This window comes from Heptranchias perlo, chromosome 10 (assembly GCF_035084215.1).
Source record: "Heptranchias perlo isolate sHepPer1 chromosome 10, sHepPer1.hap1, whole genome shotgun sequence".
Classification (NCBI taxonomy): domain Eukaryota; kingdom Metazoa; phylum Chordata; class Chondrichthyes; order Hexanchiformes; family Hexanchidae; genus Heptranchias; species Heptranchias perlo.
The window spans coordinates 83,007,453-83,022,322 of NC_090334.1; the positions used below are offsets into that span (position 1 = coordinate 83,007,453).

The following is a 14,870-nucleotide window of genomic DNA, read 5'->3' on the forward strand; positions in this document are numbered from 1 at the left end:
GAGGGGGAGAAGTCTACAAGCTGCAGACAAAGTGAAGGGCATCGTAGCTAGTTAAACAAATCCAGGACACAGTTATCAGCCCAATGTTAAAAACCTCAATCTAATGAAACCTCCAGTGGCCTGTTCAGAAGTGAAAAAAAGAGACACACATAGGCTTACAAGAAGGCTGCCACCTGTTAGTCTAAAGCTCAATGTTGCTGCAGATTTACCATTCTGTAAAGTCTGTGCACGTGACTCCTTCCCAAGGTTGGTGTGGAATCCTGTTCCCAGTGATGGAGCTTTGCCCGGACCTGAAATACAAAAATTGAGAATGGAAGTGAATCAGTAAAATGTACGACAGTATGGTTTTCAAGGATACAAATCAATATAATACTAAACTGCAACCATCATGTTAACCAATGTCAGGCTATACAGAGAAAGGATAAAGAGCATGGGAGAGATATAGCGTGCGAGGGGGAGAAAGGGTGTGAGAGAGAGAGAGAGAGAGAGAGAGAGAGAGAGAGAGAAAAAGCACACAGGACAGAGATCGCAAGGGAAGAAAGGGTGGGAGAAAGAGTAAGGGAGAGTGCACACACAGGACAGAGATAGTGCGTGGAAAGACAAAGAAAAAGAGAAAGAGAGCGCGCGTTCGGGGAGAAAGAGTGGGAGAAAGAGTGGGAGAAAGAAAGAGACAGAGAAAAGAAAATAACTTGCATTTAAGTAGCTTGTTTTACATCCTCAGGACATTCCAGTGTTTTACATCCAATTGATTATGAAGTGCAGACACTGTTATTATGTAGGTGTACAGGTTAAATGTAAAGGAGAACCCAGCAGTCAAGCCGTTAATGCGCAGCACAGAAAAGCTTAAAGACCGACAATCGCAGCCCTGCAGATCATGGATTCGGGGAAGTCAAAGCTTCGGTGACACATCATTTCTCAACAGGGGTCAATGACGCAGAAACGTCTCAATCTGACATTAATATATTGATCATATGGAAAGGACCTAATTATTTTAACCATGATCAATAACCAACTGAACCCAAGCAATTGCTCACACTAAGGCTACAAGTTAATGATTACAGCAACAAGGAGAAACACAGATTATTTAATAAGCTCCCTATCATGACAAATGCGCACAGCCACACGGCACCTCTGCTGTTTAGTACTTGCTCCCCTCACCCACCCCCACCGTACAGTTCCATACGCACCACCCACCTTCCAGTACCTCCCCAAACCGGCCATTTTTTACATCTGTACAATCATCGTAGCCAGGCTATTCAACGTGTGTGGCATCGTAGCAGAGCCTGAATCCTGGCCCGTCAGCTTAGTCAAGGGATCAGCCTTGGTAGTACTCCAACCTCGGAGTCAGAAGGTCATGGGTTCAAGTCCCACTCCAGAGACTTGAGCAGATAATTCACTCTGACACTCCAGTGCAGTACTGAGGGAGTGCTGCACTGTCGGAGATGCCGCCTTTCGGATGAAACGTTAAACGCATCACACTGCTGTTTGTGGGAGCTTGCTGTGTGCAAATTGGCTGCCGCGTTTCCTTACATTCCCAACAGTGACTACATTTCAAAAGTACTTCATTGGCTTTGGGACGTCCTGAGGTTGTGAAAGGCTCTATATAAACGCAAGTCCGTTCTTTTAGTCCTCTGATATACACACAATTTCAAGCGCGGGTTCCTGGACAGCGAACAGTAAGGTGATCTCCAGCCTAGCCCCAAGGATGAAGACATTTCCTAGTCTGTATGGCTTAGCAGCACAAAGGTCAGTATAACTACTCACCAAGCTATCAGAGATCTCTGGACAGACTTTTGTTAACACAAATGTCAACTGGGTTACTGTAACACCAAGTGTTGTCAGCCATTTAGTAATTTAGGTGCAGCATGCACTGATTTGGCTGCACTGAACAGCAAATCTGAAGAGGGAGCCAAGAACATATGGCATGAATTTTACAAAATCTAAATGGACAGATTGGTGGCAAATAAAATTCACCACCAATTAATACAGCATATCGGAAGAACAAATGTGCGGCAGGTATTCCATGATCAGCTACGGACGAAGTTGCAGTATCTAGGAGCTTTGGTCGATTCCATGCTCAATGTGCAAAGCAGCAAAGCCAATAGAACATTGCATTATACTGCCAGAACAGTGGAGTACAAGTCAGAGGAAGTCAAACAGTACAGTGCTCTGGTCACACGACACCTTGTGTCCAGGTCTGGTCACTCAGACACAAAGGAGACACTGAGAAGAAGCCATGAAGTTGACCCCTTAGCATTAGAGGGGCTGAGTTACAAGAACAGCCTGTTGAAACTTGGGCTTCTCAGCTATGAAAGGAAGTGACTGAGATGTAACCCTAGATGTGTCTAAGATATCAAACAGTGTACAAGACATTAACCTAGAACACTACATTAAACTAATGAGTGCCAGCGGGACAAGGAGACATGGGTTCAAACTCGTGAAAGACAAATTGAAGACTGATGTCAGGAGGTTCTTGACACAAAGTGATCAACACATGGAATGGGTTCTTGGTAGGGAACAAAGTTCTTAGTGGAGACAAAAGCTCTGGAGTTGTTTACAAAACAGTTGGATCCAGTGATGGAGGGACTGTAGGGTCTTTCTGGACGGATGTGCTAGGATGGGAGTGAATGGTCTCCCTTATCTGCGACCTATCTTGTTATTCAATTACAGATATGCCAGCAGCTATTGTGATCAATTGGTGGAGTTCTACAGCTCCATTATTATGCAACTTTGGATCACGATATATTAAAAAAACAAAATATGGAATGACTTGGACTGTTTGGCTGACTCAGGAACAGTCAGCATTCTCTTCAGACATGGCTAGTTACTGCAAGTCCACTCAAAGGAAACAAACATGCCAGCTTGAAGGCTCCCTTTGTTGTGTGCACTCAGGGCAGTGTCTTAGGCCCAACCATCTTCAGCTGCTTCATCAACGACCATCCCTCCATCATAAGGTCAGAAATGGGGATGTTCGCTGATGATTGTACAGTGTTCAGCTCCATTCGCAACCCCTCAGATAATGAAGCAGTCCGAGCCCGCATGCAGCAAGACTTGGACAACATCCAGGTTTGGGCTCATAAGTGGCAAGTAACATTCGCGCCAGACAAGTGCCAGGCAATGACCATCTCCAATAAGAGTCTAACCATCTCCCTTGACATTGAACGGCATTACCATCGCCGAATCCCCCACCATCAACATCCTAGGGGTCACCATTGACCAGAAACGTAACTGGACCAGCCATTTCAATACTGTGGCAACAAGAGCAGGTCAGAGGCTGGGTATTCTGTGGCGAGTGACTCACCTCCTGACTCCCCAAAGCCTTTCCACCATCTACAAGGCACAAGTCAGGAGTGTGATGGAATACTCTCCACTTGCCTGGATGAGTGCAGCTCCAACAACACTTAAGAAGCTCGACACCATCCAGGACAAAGCAGCCCACTTGATTGGCACCCCATCCACCACATTAAACATTCACTCCCTCCACCACTGGCGCACTGTGACTGCAGTGCATACCATCTACAAGATGCAATGAAGCAACTTGCCAAGGCTTCTTCGACAGCACCTCCCAAACCTGTGACCTCTACCACCCAGAAAGACAAGGGCAGCAGGAGCATGGGAACACCACCACCTGCACGTTCCCCTCCAAGTCACACACCATCCTGACTTGGAAATATATCGCTGATCCTTCATCGTTGCTGGGTCAAAATCCTGGAACTCCCTTCCTAACAGCACTGTGGGAGAACCTTCACCACACGGACTGCACCGGTTCAAGGCGGCGGCTCACCACCACCTTCTCAAGGGCAATTAGGGATGGGCAATAAATGCTGGCCTTGCCAGCGATGCCCACATCCCATGAACGAACAAAAAAAACAACAACCTGTTGCGTTTTCAATATGACATGTGCATGGTTCATTTTGTTTTGGCGGGGGGGGGGGGAGAATACGGGGTTGTGGTTTTGCCATAGCAAGAGTCAACTATTTGAACAAGGGCACTGGGATCAATTCATCCACAGCAAAATCAGGTAACAAGCCAAAGTAAAACCACTCCATAAAACAAACATTTTTGTTCAGCTGGCGTCATGCTCTGTAAGCAGCCAATTGGGAATATAGAATTCTTTTTTTGGACATGCTTGCGGCAGAAGATCATTAGGGGGTCAACACAAGGACGTCATTCGGGGTCAAACTTTCAATCAGAGGATTTTCATCAGACTGTTTAGTTGCTGTTGACGTCTCAGTGTCAGACGCACAAAACCATTCCTGCGCATTCACTGGGCCACCAGTAGAGCAGGCAAACCCAGCAGCAAATTCCGCAACGACGGGAAAGGACCGTCTCCATTGTCTCAAGGTAGGCCAGGACCTTCACGTTTCCAGCTGGAGCCAACAGTGGTCGAGCTATGCATGCAGTGGTATGCTGCACTGCATAGTTTTAAACTCAACTGGGGGCAATTTTAACCTAACTGGCTGGACGGGAATACCACGGGATCGGGTGGAACAACGGTTTTACACCCCATCCAATATTAACTTCAATGGAGAGTAAGGTCAGGCGGGTGTAAAACTAGTGTTGCACCTGATCCCGTCAGTTCCCCTAAGGGCAGGATAGGTTAAAATTGTCCCCAAGGAGTCACCATACCTGGTGTTCAGACGAGTGTTTTGAACAAACTGGTTTGTAGTGCAACATTCATCCAATTCCACTTGCATGCTCCCATACAAATAAATAGGATTAGCGTTTTTTGCAAATAAATTGAGAAATGTTCTGATGGCAGTTTTCCCCTGAAGGCAATGACTAGTGCTGAGCTGGACACAGGTCCACAAACACCGGTAGCCCCCGAAACACACTAAGTGTCCAATCTTCACATGCGAGCCGAGACAGCGAGTGATGACTGAACATTTCATCATGGAGGGCATCCCACCCTCAACCGACACCCACACAAACTCACCAGTGTTAACATCTTTAACGTAAAAAATGTTCCAAAGGTGCTTCACAAGCGGCATAATCAAGAAGAGAAATGGGTGACCAAAGCTTAGTCAGTCAAAGAGCTGGTTTTTAAGGAGGGAGGCTGAGCGATTCGGGGGAAGGGGAGGATTTCAAAGCGTGGGGCACTGACTGCTGAAGGCACAGCCGCCACTGGTGGGGCAAAAGGGGGGAGGGATGCACAAGAGGCCACAAGTTTGTTGGATGGCAACTAGCAGTGGGAAAATTTGCCTGATATTTCCCCCCCCACCAACCCAGGGCAGTGGGGCCAACTATATCCCCCCTTATTACTGAGATTAGCCAACTCAGCACAGACTGGGCAATTAAAGTGCAATATTTTATGATTGTGCATCATATTTGGTTTTCTGAACAAGCTGCACAAACCAAACCTCAACATTTTTTCCCTTTCCAAACCGAAAAATCAAATCTCTCTTTTCCACCACAGAAAATGGCATCGCACTGGGCTGGGAGTGAACAGCATAGACCACCAGTGTGAGAGGAACAAGGCTGAGTCAAACATCTTCAAAGCAGTTAAAAACAGCCAAGTGATTGTCAGTAAACTTACACATTGCCAATGGCTCTCTGTGTTTACAAAAGGGAGCAGCTGAGCTATACTGCTCAGTATGGAACAGGAGGATCCCAGGCTCAATCAACTGATTATTCTGTGCCTGGGCAGTTGTCCGGCACTATAATTAGTCTCAGGACCTCTGGGTCAGGGATAGGGGGGAAAAAGATCCCACTGTTACCCTGTGAACCCAGCTGGAAAGTGCACATATCGGGACGAGATCAGCTCTGAGGGGTTTGGATGAACAGTGGGACCTAGGGGTTCAACAACATAACCCCCACAACAACCTCCTGCATTTATATAGTGCCTTTAATTTGGAATGCCGGGGAAAAGGAGGAGATATTAGGGAGAGGTGATCAAAGCCTATGGAATCGAGGGAAAAGTACGGACTTGGTTAGGAAGTTGGCTGAGTAAAAGGCAACAGAGAGTAGGGATGATGGGTAAGTATTCACATTGGCAGGATGTGACTAGTGGAGTCCCGCAGGGATCTGTCTTGGGGCCTCAGTTATTCACAATATTTATTAACGGCTTAGATGAAGGCATAGAAAATCTCATATCTAAGTTTGCTGATGACACAAAGATTGGTGGCATTGTAAGCAGTGTAGATGGAAACATAAAATTACAAAGCGATATTGATAGATTAGGTGAATGGGCAAAACTGAGGCAAATGGAATTCAATGTAGGCAAATGTGAGGTCATTCACTTTGTGTTCTGGCCAATATTTATATCTCAACTAACATCACCAAAACAAGTTATCTGATCATTTATCACATTGCTGCTAGTGGGATCTTGCTGTGCGCAAATTGGCTGCCGCGTTTCCTACATTACAACAGTGACTACATTCAAAAAAGTACTTCAATGACCGTAAAGCACTTTGGGACTCCTGAGGTCGTGAAAGGTGCTATGTAAATGAAAATCTTTTCTTTCTTTCTAAAATGTCGCAAACCAACACCAGCCCTCATCACTATTGCGTTCCTAGGTTCACTGCTGTTTGCATATTTTGGCTGCAATTGTCAACAGAACAAAAAAAAAAATCAGAGAATTAACTTATTCCAGTTTGAAGGGCTTGCTGGAAGCTGTGCTCTGGGGTCAGTGTACTGTGCAAGTATAGGGTGCACACTGTGCTGGGTGAATCAGAGTAAGGCAGCGTACTGTGTCGGTGCGTGACCCCTGTGAATACTGAACCATGCAGACTCCTTATCGATAAAGCACTTTACACACAATTAAGTACTTTTTGAAGTGTAGTCACTGTTGTAATGTAGGAAATGCTGCTGCCAATTTGTGCACACCAGATCCCACAAATAGCAATGAGATACTGACCAGATAATCTCCTCTTTAGGTTATTGGTTGAGGGATAAATATTGGGAGCTCTTCTTCGAAATAGTGCCGTGGGATCTTTTACATCCACCTGAGAGGGCAGACAAAGCCTCGGTTTGATGTCTCATCTGGAAGACAACACCTGCAACATTACAGCACTCCCTCAGTACTGCACTGGCAGTGTCAGCCTGGATTTTGTGCTCAAGTCTCTGGGGCGAGGGCTCGAACCCACGAACTTCTGACTCAGAGGCGTCTGCAATGACATCAGTAGACTGCAGACGTATACTCGTCAGTCACAGCCGGTCTGCACTAAATGACGAGCCCCACAGTCCAACCGGGTTACAGAAAGACTGTCTGCACTGTCACCTGGTAAATGCAGGACAGTGCCCCAGTTAGACACTGGCCCAAGAACTGGGCTGCACTGCAAAAGCAACTCTAGAAAGTATCACTTACCACAGGGTAAATCTTGAATAAGATTTTTTATTTTGTTTATTTATCTGCCAGAGCATTAAATAAAATGACATCAGTGTTAATACAATCATTAATACTTTAACATTCAGAAAATCAACACCCTAATTGGTGTTTGTGGTTCTCTGTAAATCCAGCAGCATTACCTCATGATGAGGTAAGCTGAAACTGAACCTGTGTACCGTCAGTGAGGTAGGTGCCAAATTTGCAATACTCCACTGTAAGGATTTACAAACTTCACATGGCAAACTCACGATTGCTTAATGCAATTCATCACAGCAGGTCTTTGCCCCACGATCCCCTCACTAGAGGGGGTCTTTGCCCGTGAGGCGGTCTTTTCCCCGCACCCCCACTTTGCCCCTCACCCCCTCATGGGAGGGGGTCTTTTCCCCGCACCCCCACGTCGGACTGGATTATTGCTGTGTACCCCTAGTAGTAAAGTTGGTTGACCCCTCCCTCCCTCCCTCCCTCTTCAGCCATCTCCTCCAGAGAACACTCTTCTCAGACAATGTTTGACTCTTTCACTCAATGCCTCAACCCAGTCATCGACCTCTCTACTTTTAAAAGCCTCAAAACCCCTCTTCCCTGGACCGCCCCTCGCCCAACCATTACTTCCCCCCCCTCCCCCCCGCTCAGGAACAGAAGAACTTGTGTCTTTATGGTGTCTTATCTCAGGATGTCCCAAAGCAATTTGAAGCCGATGAATTACTTTGTGAAATGCAGCCACCGCTGTTAAATAGGCAAAACACAATGATCGTCTCATTGCTGTTTGGGAAGTCGTTGTGTGCAGAGAGGCTGCCGTGTTTGTCTACACAGCAGTCACTGCACTTCAAAGTAAACAATTCTGCGTGAAGTGCTTTGGGGCATCCCAGGGCGCACAATAAGGCGCCATATACAAATTCCAACATTATATCATGGAGCGATATAGTCAAACACTCAGGACGACTCTCGGCAAGCATTAGCTGTGCTCGCTAATTCATCTCCCCCACATCATCAGACTCGGACACCCTTTCCACACCAGTACTGTGCCGATGACGGACTCACTGTTCAGTATCAATCATAGGAACAGGAGTAGGCCATTCAGCCCCTCGTGCCTGCTCCGCCATTTGATAAGATCATGGCTAATCTGTGATCTAACTCCATATACCTGCCTTTGGCCCATATCCTTTGGTTGCCAAAAAGCTATCTATCTCAGATTTAAATTTATCAATTGAACTAGTATCAATTGCCGTTTGCGGAAGAGAGTTCCAAACTTCTACAACCCTTTGTGTGTAGAAATGTTTTCTAATCTCGCTTCTGAAAGCTCTGGCTCTAATTTTTAGACTGTGCCCCCTACTCCGAGAATCCCCAACCAGCAGAAATAGTTTCTCTCTATCCATCCTATCCGTTCCCCTTAATATCTTATAAACTTTGATCAGATCACCCCTTAACCTTCTAAACTCCAGAGAATACAACCCCAATTTGTTTAATCTCTCCTCGTAACTTAACCCTTGAAGTCCGGGTATCATTCTAGTAAACCTACGCTGCACTCCCTCCAAGGCCAATATGTCCTTCCGAAGGTGCGGTGCCCAGAACTGCTCACAGTACTCCAGGTGCGGTCTAACCAAGGTTTTGTACAGCTGCAGCATAACTTCTGCCCCCTTGTACTCTAGTCCTCTGGATATAAAGGCCAGCATTCCATTAGCCTTATTGATTATTTTCTGCACCTGTTCATGACACTTCAGTGATCTATGTACCTGAACCCCTAAGTCCCTTTGGACATCCACTGTTTTTAACTTTTTACCATTTAGAAAGTACCCTGTTCTATCCTTTTTTGATCCAAAGTGGATGACCTCACATTTGTCTACATTGAATTCCATTTGCCACAGTTTTGCCCATTCACCTAATCTATCAATATCCCTTTGTAATTTTATGTTTTCATCTACACTGCTTACAATGCCACCAATCTTTGTGTCATCGGCAAACTTTCTATGCCTTCATCTAAGTCGTTAATAAATATTGTGAATAATTGAGGCCCCAAGACAGATCCCTGTGGGACTCCACTAGTCACATCCTGCCAATGTGAATACTTACCCATTATCCCTACTCTCTATCGCCTTTCGCTCAGCCAACTTTCTAACCAAGTCCGTACTTTTCCCTCGATTCCCTGGGCTTCTATCTTAGCTAACAGTCTCTTATGTGGGACCTTATCAAATGCCTTCTGGAAGTCCATATAAATAACATCCATTGACATTCCCCTGACCACTACTTTAGTCACCTCTTCAAAAAATTCAATCAGATTTGTCAGGCACAACCTACCTTTCACAAATCCATGCTGGCTCTCCCTGATTAACTGAAAATTCCCGAGGTGTTCAGTCACCCTATCCTTAATTATAGACTCCAGCAATTTCCCCACAACAGATGTTAGGCTAACTGGTCTATAATCCCCCGGTTTCCCTCCCTCTCCTTTCTTAAAAAGCGGAGTGACATGTGCAATTTTTCAATCTCGAGGGACAGTTCCTAGTAATCATAATTCTGCAAAGCCGTTATTACTTGTGAAACAGGCCATGATGACCGGAATCCTTTATTATTTTAAAAATCAGCAGCTGAAAGTGCTTCTATCACGACCGCAAGGACCAATAACACACAAAAATGACTCGCTTTCCGAAGCAACTCAGCCTGCGCCTCACGCACTGCTTAAACCACAGAGCAGACGGGGCAACTTGTGTCGTCCTCCAAAAAAAGTAGCAAAACACGCAAGTGCTCACCAGAAGCCATCTCTGACATGTGGACATAGAAACATCACCAGCACTTTCTAGCTTACATCAGTGACCTGCATTCAGAAACCCAATGCAAAGTGGCCAAAGTTGCAGATGATACCAAACTAGGAGGGAGCAGTGGGGTTCAGGAGAGACAGCCCCGAAATTACAGGCAAGATACGCAAGTAGGCAGATTGAGTTTAATTCAGACAAGTGCAAAATGAATGGTGTTGAGATAGTTAAGGATGAAGGTGAAAGTGACTCAGGAGTCTTGTGCGACTCAGTTAGCATGTCCAATCAATGCACAGTGGCAATCAACAAAGCCAACAGGATGCTGAACTATAGAACCAAAACTAGTTGATGACAGGTCCAGGATAATCAGCAATGGTAGTGCCGTGGTGATGTTACTGGACAAGTAGCGAGAGGTCTGGATTAATTTTTTTTTAATAATCCAGAGAACACAAGTTCAAATCCCACCATGACAGTTTGATAAATTGAATTCAGTTTTTTTAAAAATCTGGAAATAAAAAGCTAGTATTAGTAAACATCGAGTTACATCGAAACTACAGCACAGAAACAGGCCATTCGGCCCCACTGGTCTATGCTAGCGTTTATGTTCCACACGAGCCTCCTCCCTCCCTACTTCATCGCACCCTATCAGCATATCCTTCTATTCCTTTCTCCCTCATGTGTTTATCCAGCTTCCCCTTAAATACATCTACGTTATTCACCTCAACTACACCTTGTGGTAGCGAGTTCCACATCTAACCACTCTCTGGGTGAAGAAGTTTCTCCTGAATTCCCTATTGTATTTATTAGCGACTATTTTATATTTATGGCCTGTAGTTTTCTCTATGTCTAAAAGTGATCCTGAAGCTGTCGGACTGTCGTAAAAATCCAACTGGTTCACTAATGTCCTTTAGGGAAGGAAACCTGCCGTCCTTACCCGGTCTGGGCCTATATTTAATTCCAGTTCCACACCAACGTGGTTGACTCTTAACTGCCCTCTGAAGTGGCCTAGCAAGTCACTCAGTTGTATCAAACCGCTACAAAGAATAACAAGGACTGTAGCAGTTCAAGAAGGCGGCCCACCACTACCTTCTCAGGGCAACGAGGCATGGGCAATAGATGCCGGCCTTGCTGGGAATGTCATGGGGATCTGAGGGGCGCTGCTGTCCCAACAGTCCACATCACAGAATGGTACAAAGTATCACACATACAGTAGATTCTCTCAGCCTTCAACCTGTGAAATGGGAGGACAGAAGAGGTGATCTGTTCTCTCCAGTATATATGGTCCAGTGAGTGAGTCACCTTGGGCAACAGCCTGTACCCAACAGCTGGCTAGAGTAACTTGCCTTCTCCCTCCCAACAGGTTACACGAGAAAGGACATGCATTCACATCGCACTCGATCACAGCGATGAGAAACATTACTTACTAAAAAAAAGCAGTGACTTATGCAGGCTAATTTAGCAGCCATCATGCCTCACAAACAGAACGACCAGTTAATCTGTTTCTGGCGGTGTTGGTTGATGGAGGAATGTTGGCCAAGACACCAGGAAAACTCCCCTGCTCTTCTTTCAATTGTGCTCCTCCTGAACCACTGAAGAGAGACAGGCAGGACCTCTGTTTGACACCTCATCTGAAGGAATGCCCCCCACCCCCGCCAATGCAGAAACCCCTCTGTACTGCATGACAGTCTCAGCCTATATAGAAACATGGACATTTTAAGCACAGGTGACAATTTGGCCATTCTCGCTATTCCCTGCTGATTTTTAACATTTTCTGTTCAAGACATGGGCGATGCTGGCAAGGCTGGCAGTTATTGCCCATCCCTAGTGGCCCCTTGAGAAGGTGGTGGTGGGCCTTCTTCTTGAACCACTGCAGTCCGTGTGGTGAAGGTGCTCCCCCAGTGCTTTTGGGTAGGTTGTTTCAGGATTTTTGACCCAGCGACAGTGAAGGAACAGCGATATATTTCCAAGTCAGGATGGTGTGTGACTGGATGAGGAACTTGAAGGCGATGGTGTTCCCATGATGTTGTTGCTCTCGTCCTTCTTGGTGGTAGAGATTGCAAGTGCACGTAAATACTTGAAGGGAAAAAATTTACAGGGCTATGGGGAAAGAGCAGGGGAGTGGGACTAACTGGATAGCTCTTTCAAAGAGCCGGCACAGGCAGAATGGGCCAAATGGCCTCCTCCTGTGCTGTACCTACTATGATAATGCCTCCCCTTAAACTAATGCGTCCCCCTCCACCTAATGACTCCCTGCTCCACTCCTCCCCAACCTTATGCCCCTGTCCTCTCCCACGCTCCCCTACATTAGGCAGGGGGAGGCCTGAGGTGCAACCACAGCTACTGTGTTACCAGTTTTTGAAGTAAGCTTGAGAGAACAATCCCATTTTCCTGCTTTCTCCCACTTCCCTTTCATATTCTAGTTTAAATAATTATCCAATCCCTTTTTGAATGCAGTCATCGACTTAGCATCAATCATCAGTTGTGGGAATGCCGGTGATGGACTGGGGTTGACAATTGTAAACAATTTTCACATCGTTCACCTGAGGAAGGAGGTAGTCTCCGAAAGCTTGTGAATTTAAAATAAAATTGCTGGACTATAACTTGGTGTTGTAAAATTGTTTACAGTTGTGGGAAAGCATTCCGATAACACTCTGGTGAAAATATTGCCTCTAACCTCCCCCTTTTACATACCTAGTGCTTATTCTGGAGAATTTGGCCTGGTCTTTGATCTACCCACCAATAGAAATAATCTCTCTCCCGTTTCCCATACCCATTTTGAACAACTCCATTAAACAGCCTCCCAATATTCTCAGTTCAAGAGATCAGCCCCGCGTTCTCCCTCGCAACACAGACTGTTCAACCCTTGTAAATGTGTAATGTACTTTCTCCAAGGTCATTATATCCTCCTGTAGCAAGCAGCCCAGGACTGCACATAACACTCCAAATGTGGTGTATTCATCTTACTATAAACCCAAAACCCCATTAGCCTTCATAGCTTTTTTAATAAAAATTATCCAAACACGTTTACGGATTTGAGTCTCTGCGTACCTTGATCCCTTTGATTCTCCCACGCTATGATAAATTTACCATTTAAAGGGTATATTTCCATTCTTTTTCCCAAAATAATTATTTTTCTCCAATGAACTGGACCTGTCACTTATCTGCCCATTTTTCTTTCATATTTAAGTCAGCAACTTGCATTTTTATAGAGCCTTCAACACACAAAAACATCCTACGGCGTTTCACAGAAGCATGAAAGGAAAAAAAAAAGACGTCAAGCAACGGGAGGAGGGGTGATACCTGGCAGTTTCCTAAACCTCCCAGTTTGGCATCTGCAAACTTTGCTATCCTCCCCTTGATATCTAATTATATATTTTCCCCAACACCAATCCCTGGGGCATCCCACTAGCTACTCCCTGCCAGTCTGAAAAACATTCATTTAGCACAACCCTTTCTGGAAAAGCATATAAAATTCAGCCCCCCCGGACCCCCCTCCCTCCATGTTTATAGTTCCTGCTATTCGCAAAAAAAAAATCATGACCAACCCTAAACAAATCCACACGATCTGTCTAAAGTATTCATTTATTTTCTCGCTAGTTACGGTCTCTAGTAATTTGCTTAGTACCGACAAGTCTAACCTGTTGATCATTGTCCGGTTCACTCCTTCGCCCCTTTTCTGGAGCAGAGTTGGAAACTCTGCCACCTACAAATCACGTGCTCGATTCCTGGAGTGGGGCTGGCACCAACTAACTTCTCGCCTCTGAGTGAGAAGTTTCGTGGGTCCAAGTCCCACTCCAGAGACTTGAGCACAAACTCTAGGCTGACACTCCCTTTGCAGTACTGAGGGAGCGCTGCATTGTCTTTCGGATGGATGAGACGTTAAACCGAGGCCCCATCTGCCCTCTCAGGTGGACATAAACGATGCAAGGGCCACTATTTTGAAGAAGAGCAGGGTGTTCTCCCCAGTGTCCTGGGGCAATATTTATCCCTTAACCAACATCACTAAAAACAGATTATTTGGTCATCATCACATTGTTGCCTGTGGGATCTTGCCATGCGCAAACTGGCGTTTCCTACATTACAACAGTGACTACACTTCTGAAGTACTTCATTGGCTGTAAAGCACTTCGGGACGTCCTGAAAGGCGCTACATAAATTCAAGTTTTCTATTAGAGGTGCACAGGTTTGAGGAAAACTGAACACAAATCAGGTCCAGGTGAACCAAGAAAATTTGGAAATTAAAAGTGCAAATCAGGCTCGCCAAATGCAATTCAGCAGTGAGAATGTACGGAAATGCCAGCTCTCATTTTCCCCTGTAGGATGCATTTGTTCTGTGTTTTACAAAGAAACAGTTTATGTTTGCCTGGTTCACTTCAACGCAGTTCAGCAAAAGATCACAGAAAAGGCAAACTGCAGATCTCAGTACGTAAACAGTGCCAGCACCAGGCTTACCTTCATGGGCACACACTGCCACCTGGTGGACAGGAAGTGGGAGCACTGCTGATTGTCTCTTGCTACCCGAAGCTCAGCAGTGCACGCAAATACTTGCTCCAATTAAACGCCCAATAAATAAATAAATACATATATTTACATCAGCTGTGCTTCTAACTAAGCATGATGTGGTGAATGAAGTGACCTTGCTGAATAATCGCAGTCAGCACATTAATGTGCACTTACTTACGCCGTTCACATAGAGAATGTCTGAAAGTGCTTTGGAGAGGAGGGAGAAAGCAGAAATAAAGTAGTAAAATAGATATTAGGGAATAAAGTCACAGTGGGAGAGTTCGGAGGGTTCACCA

The 14,870-nt window shown here is 45.5% G+C and overlaps 1 protein-coding gene across 1 annotated transcript in view; it reads right to left on the reverse strand.

Annotated features, from left to right (window-relative positions):
* brf1b (BRF1 RNA polymerase III transcription initiation factor subunit b) overlaps positions 1 to 14,870 on the reverse strand; it is a 366,821-nt gene that overhangs the window by 313,097 nt on the left and 38,854 nt on the right. Inside the window, exon 2 of the mRNA XM_067992099.1 lies at positions 210 to 290. Coding sequence (XP_067848200.1) covers positions 210 to 290 — 81 coding nt within the window. The remainder of the gene's footprint in view (positions 1 to 209; positions 291 to 14,870) is intronic.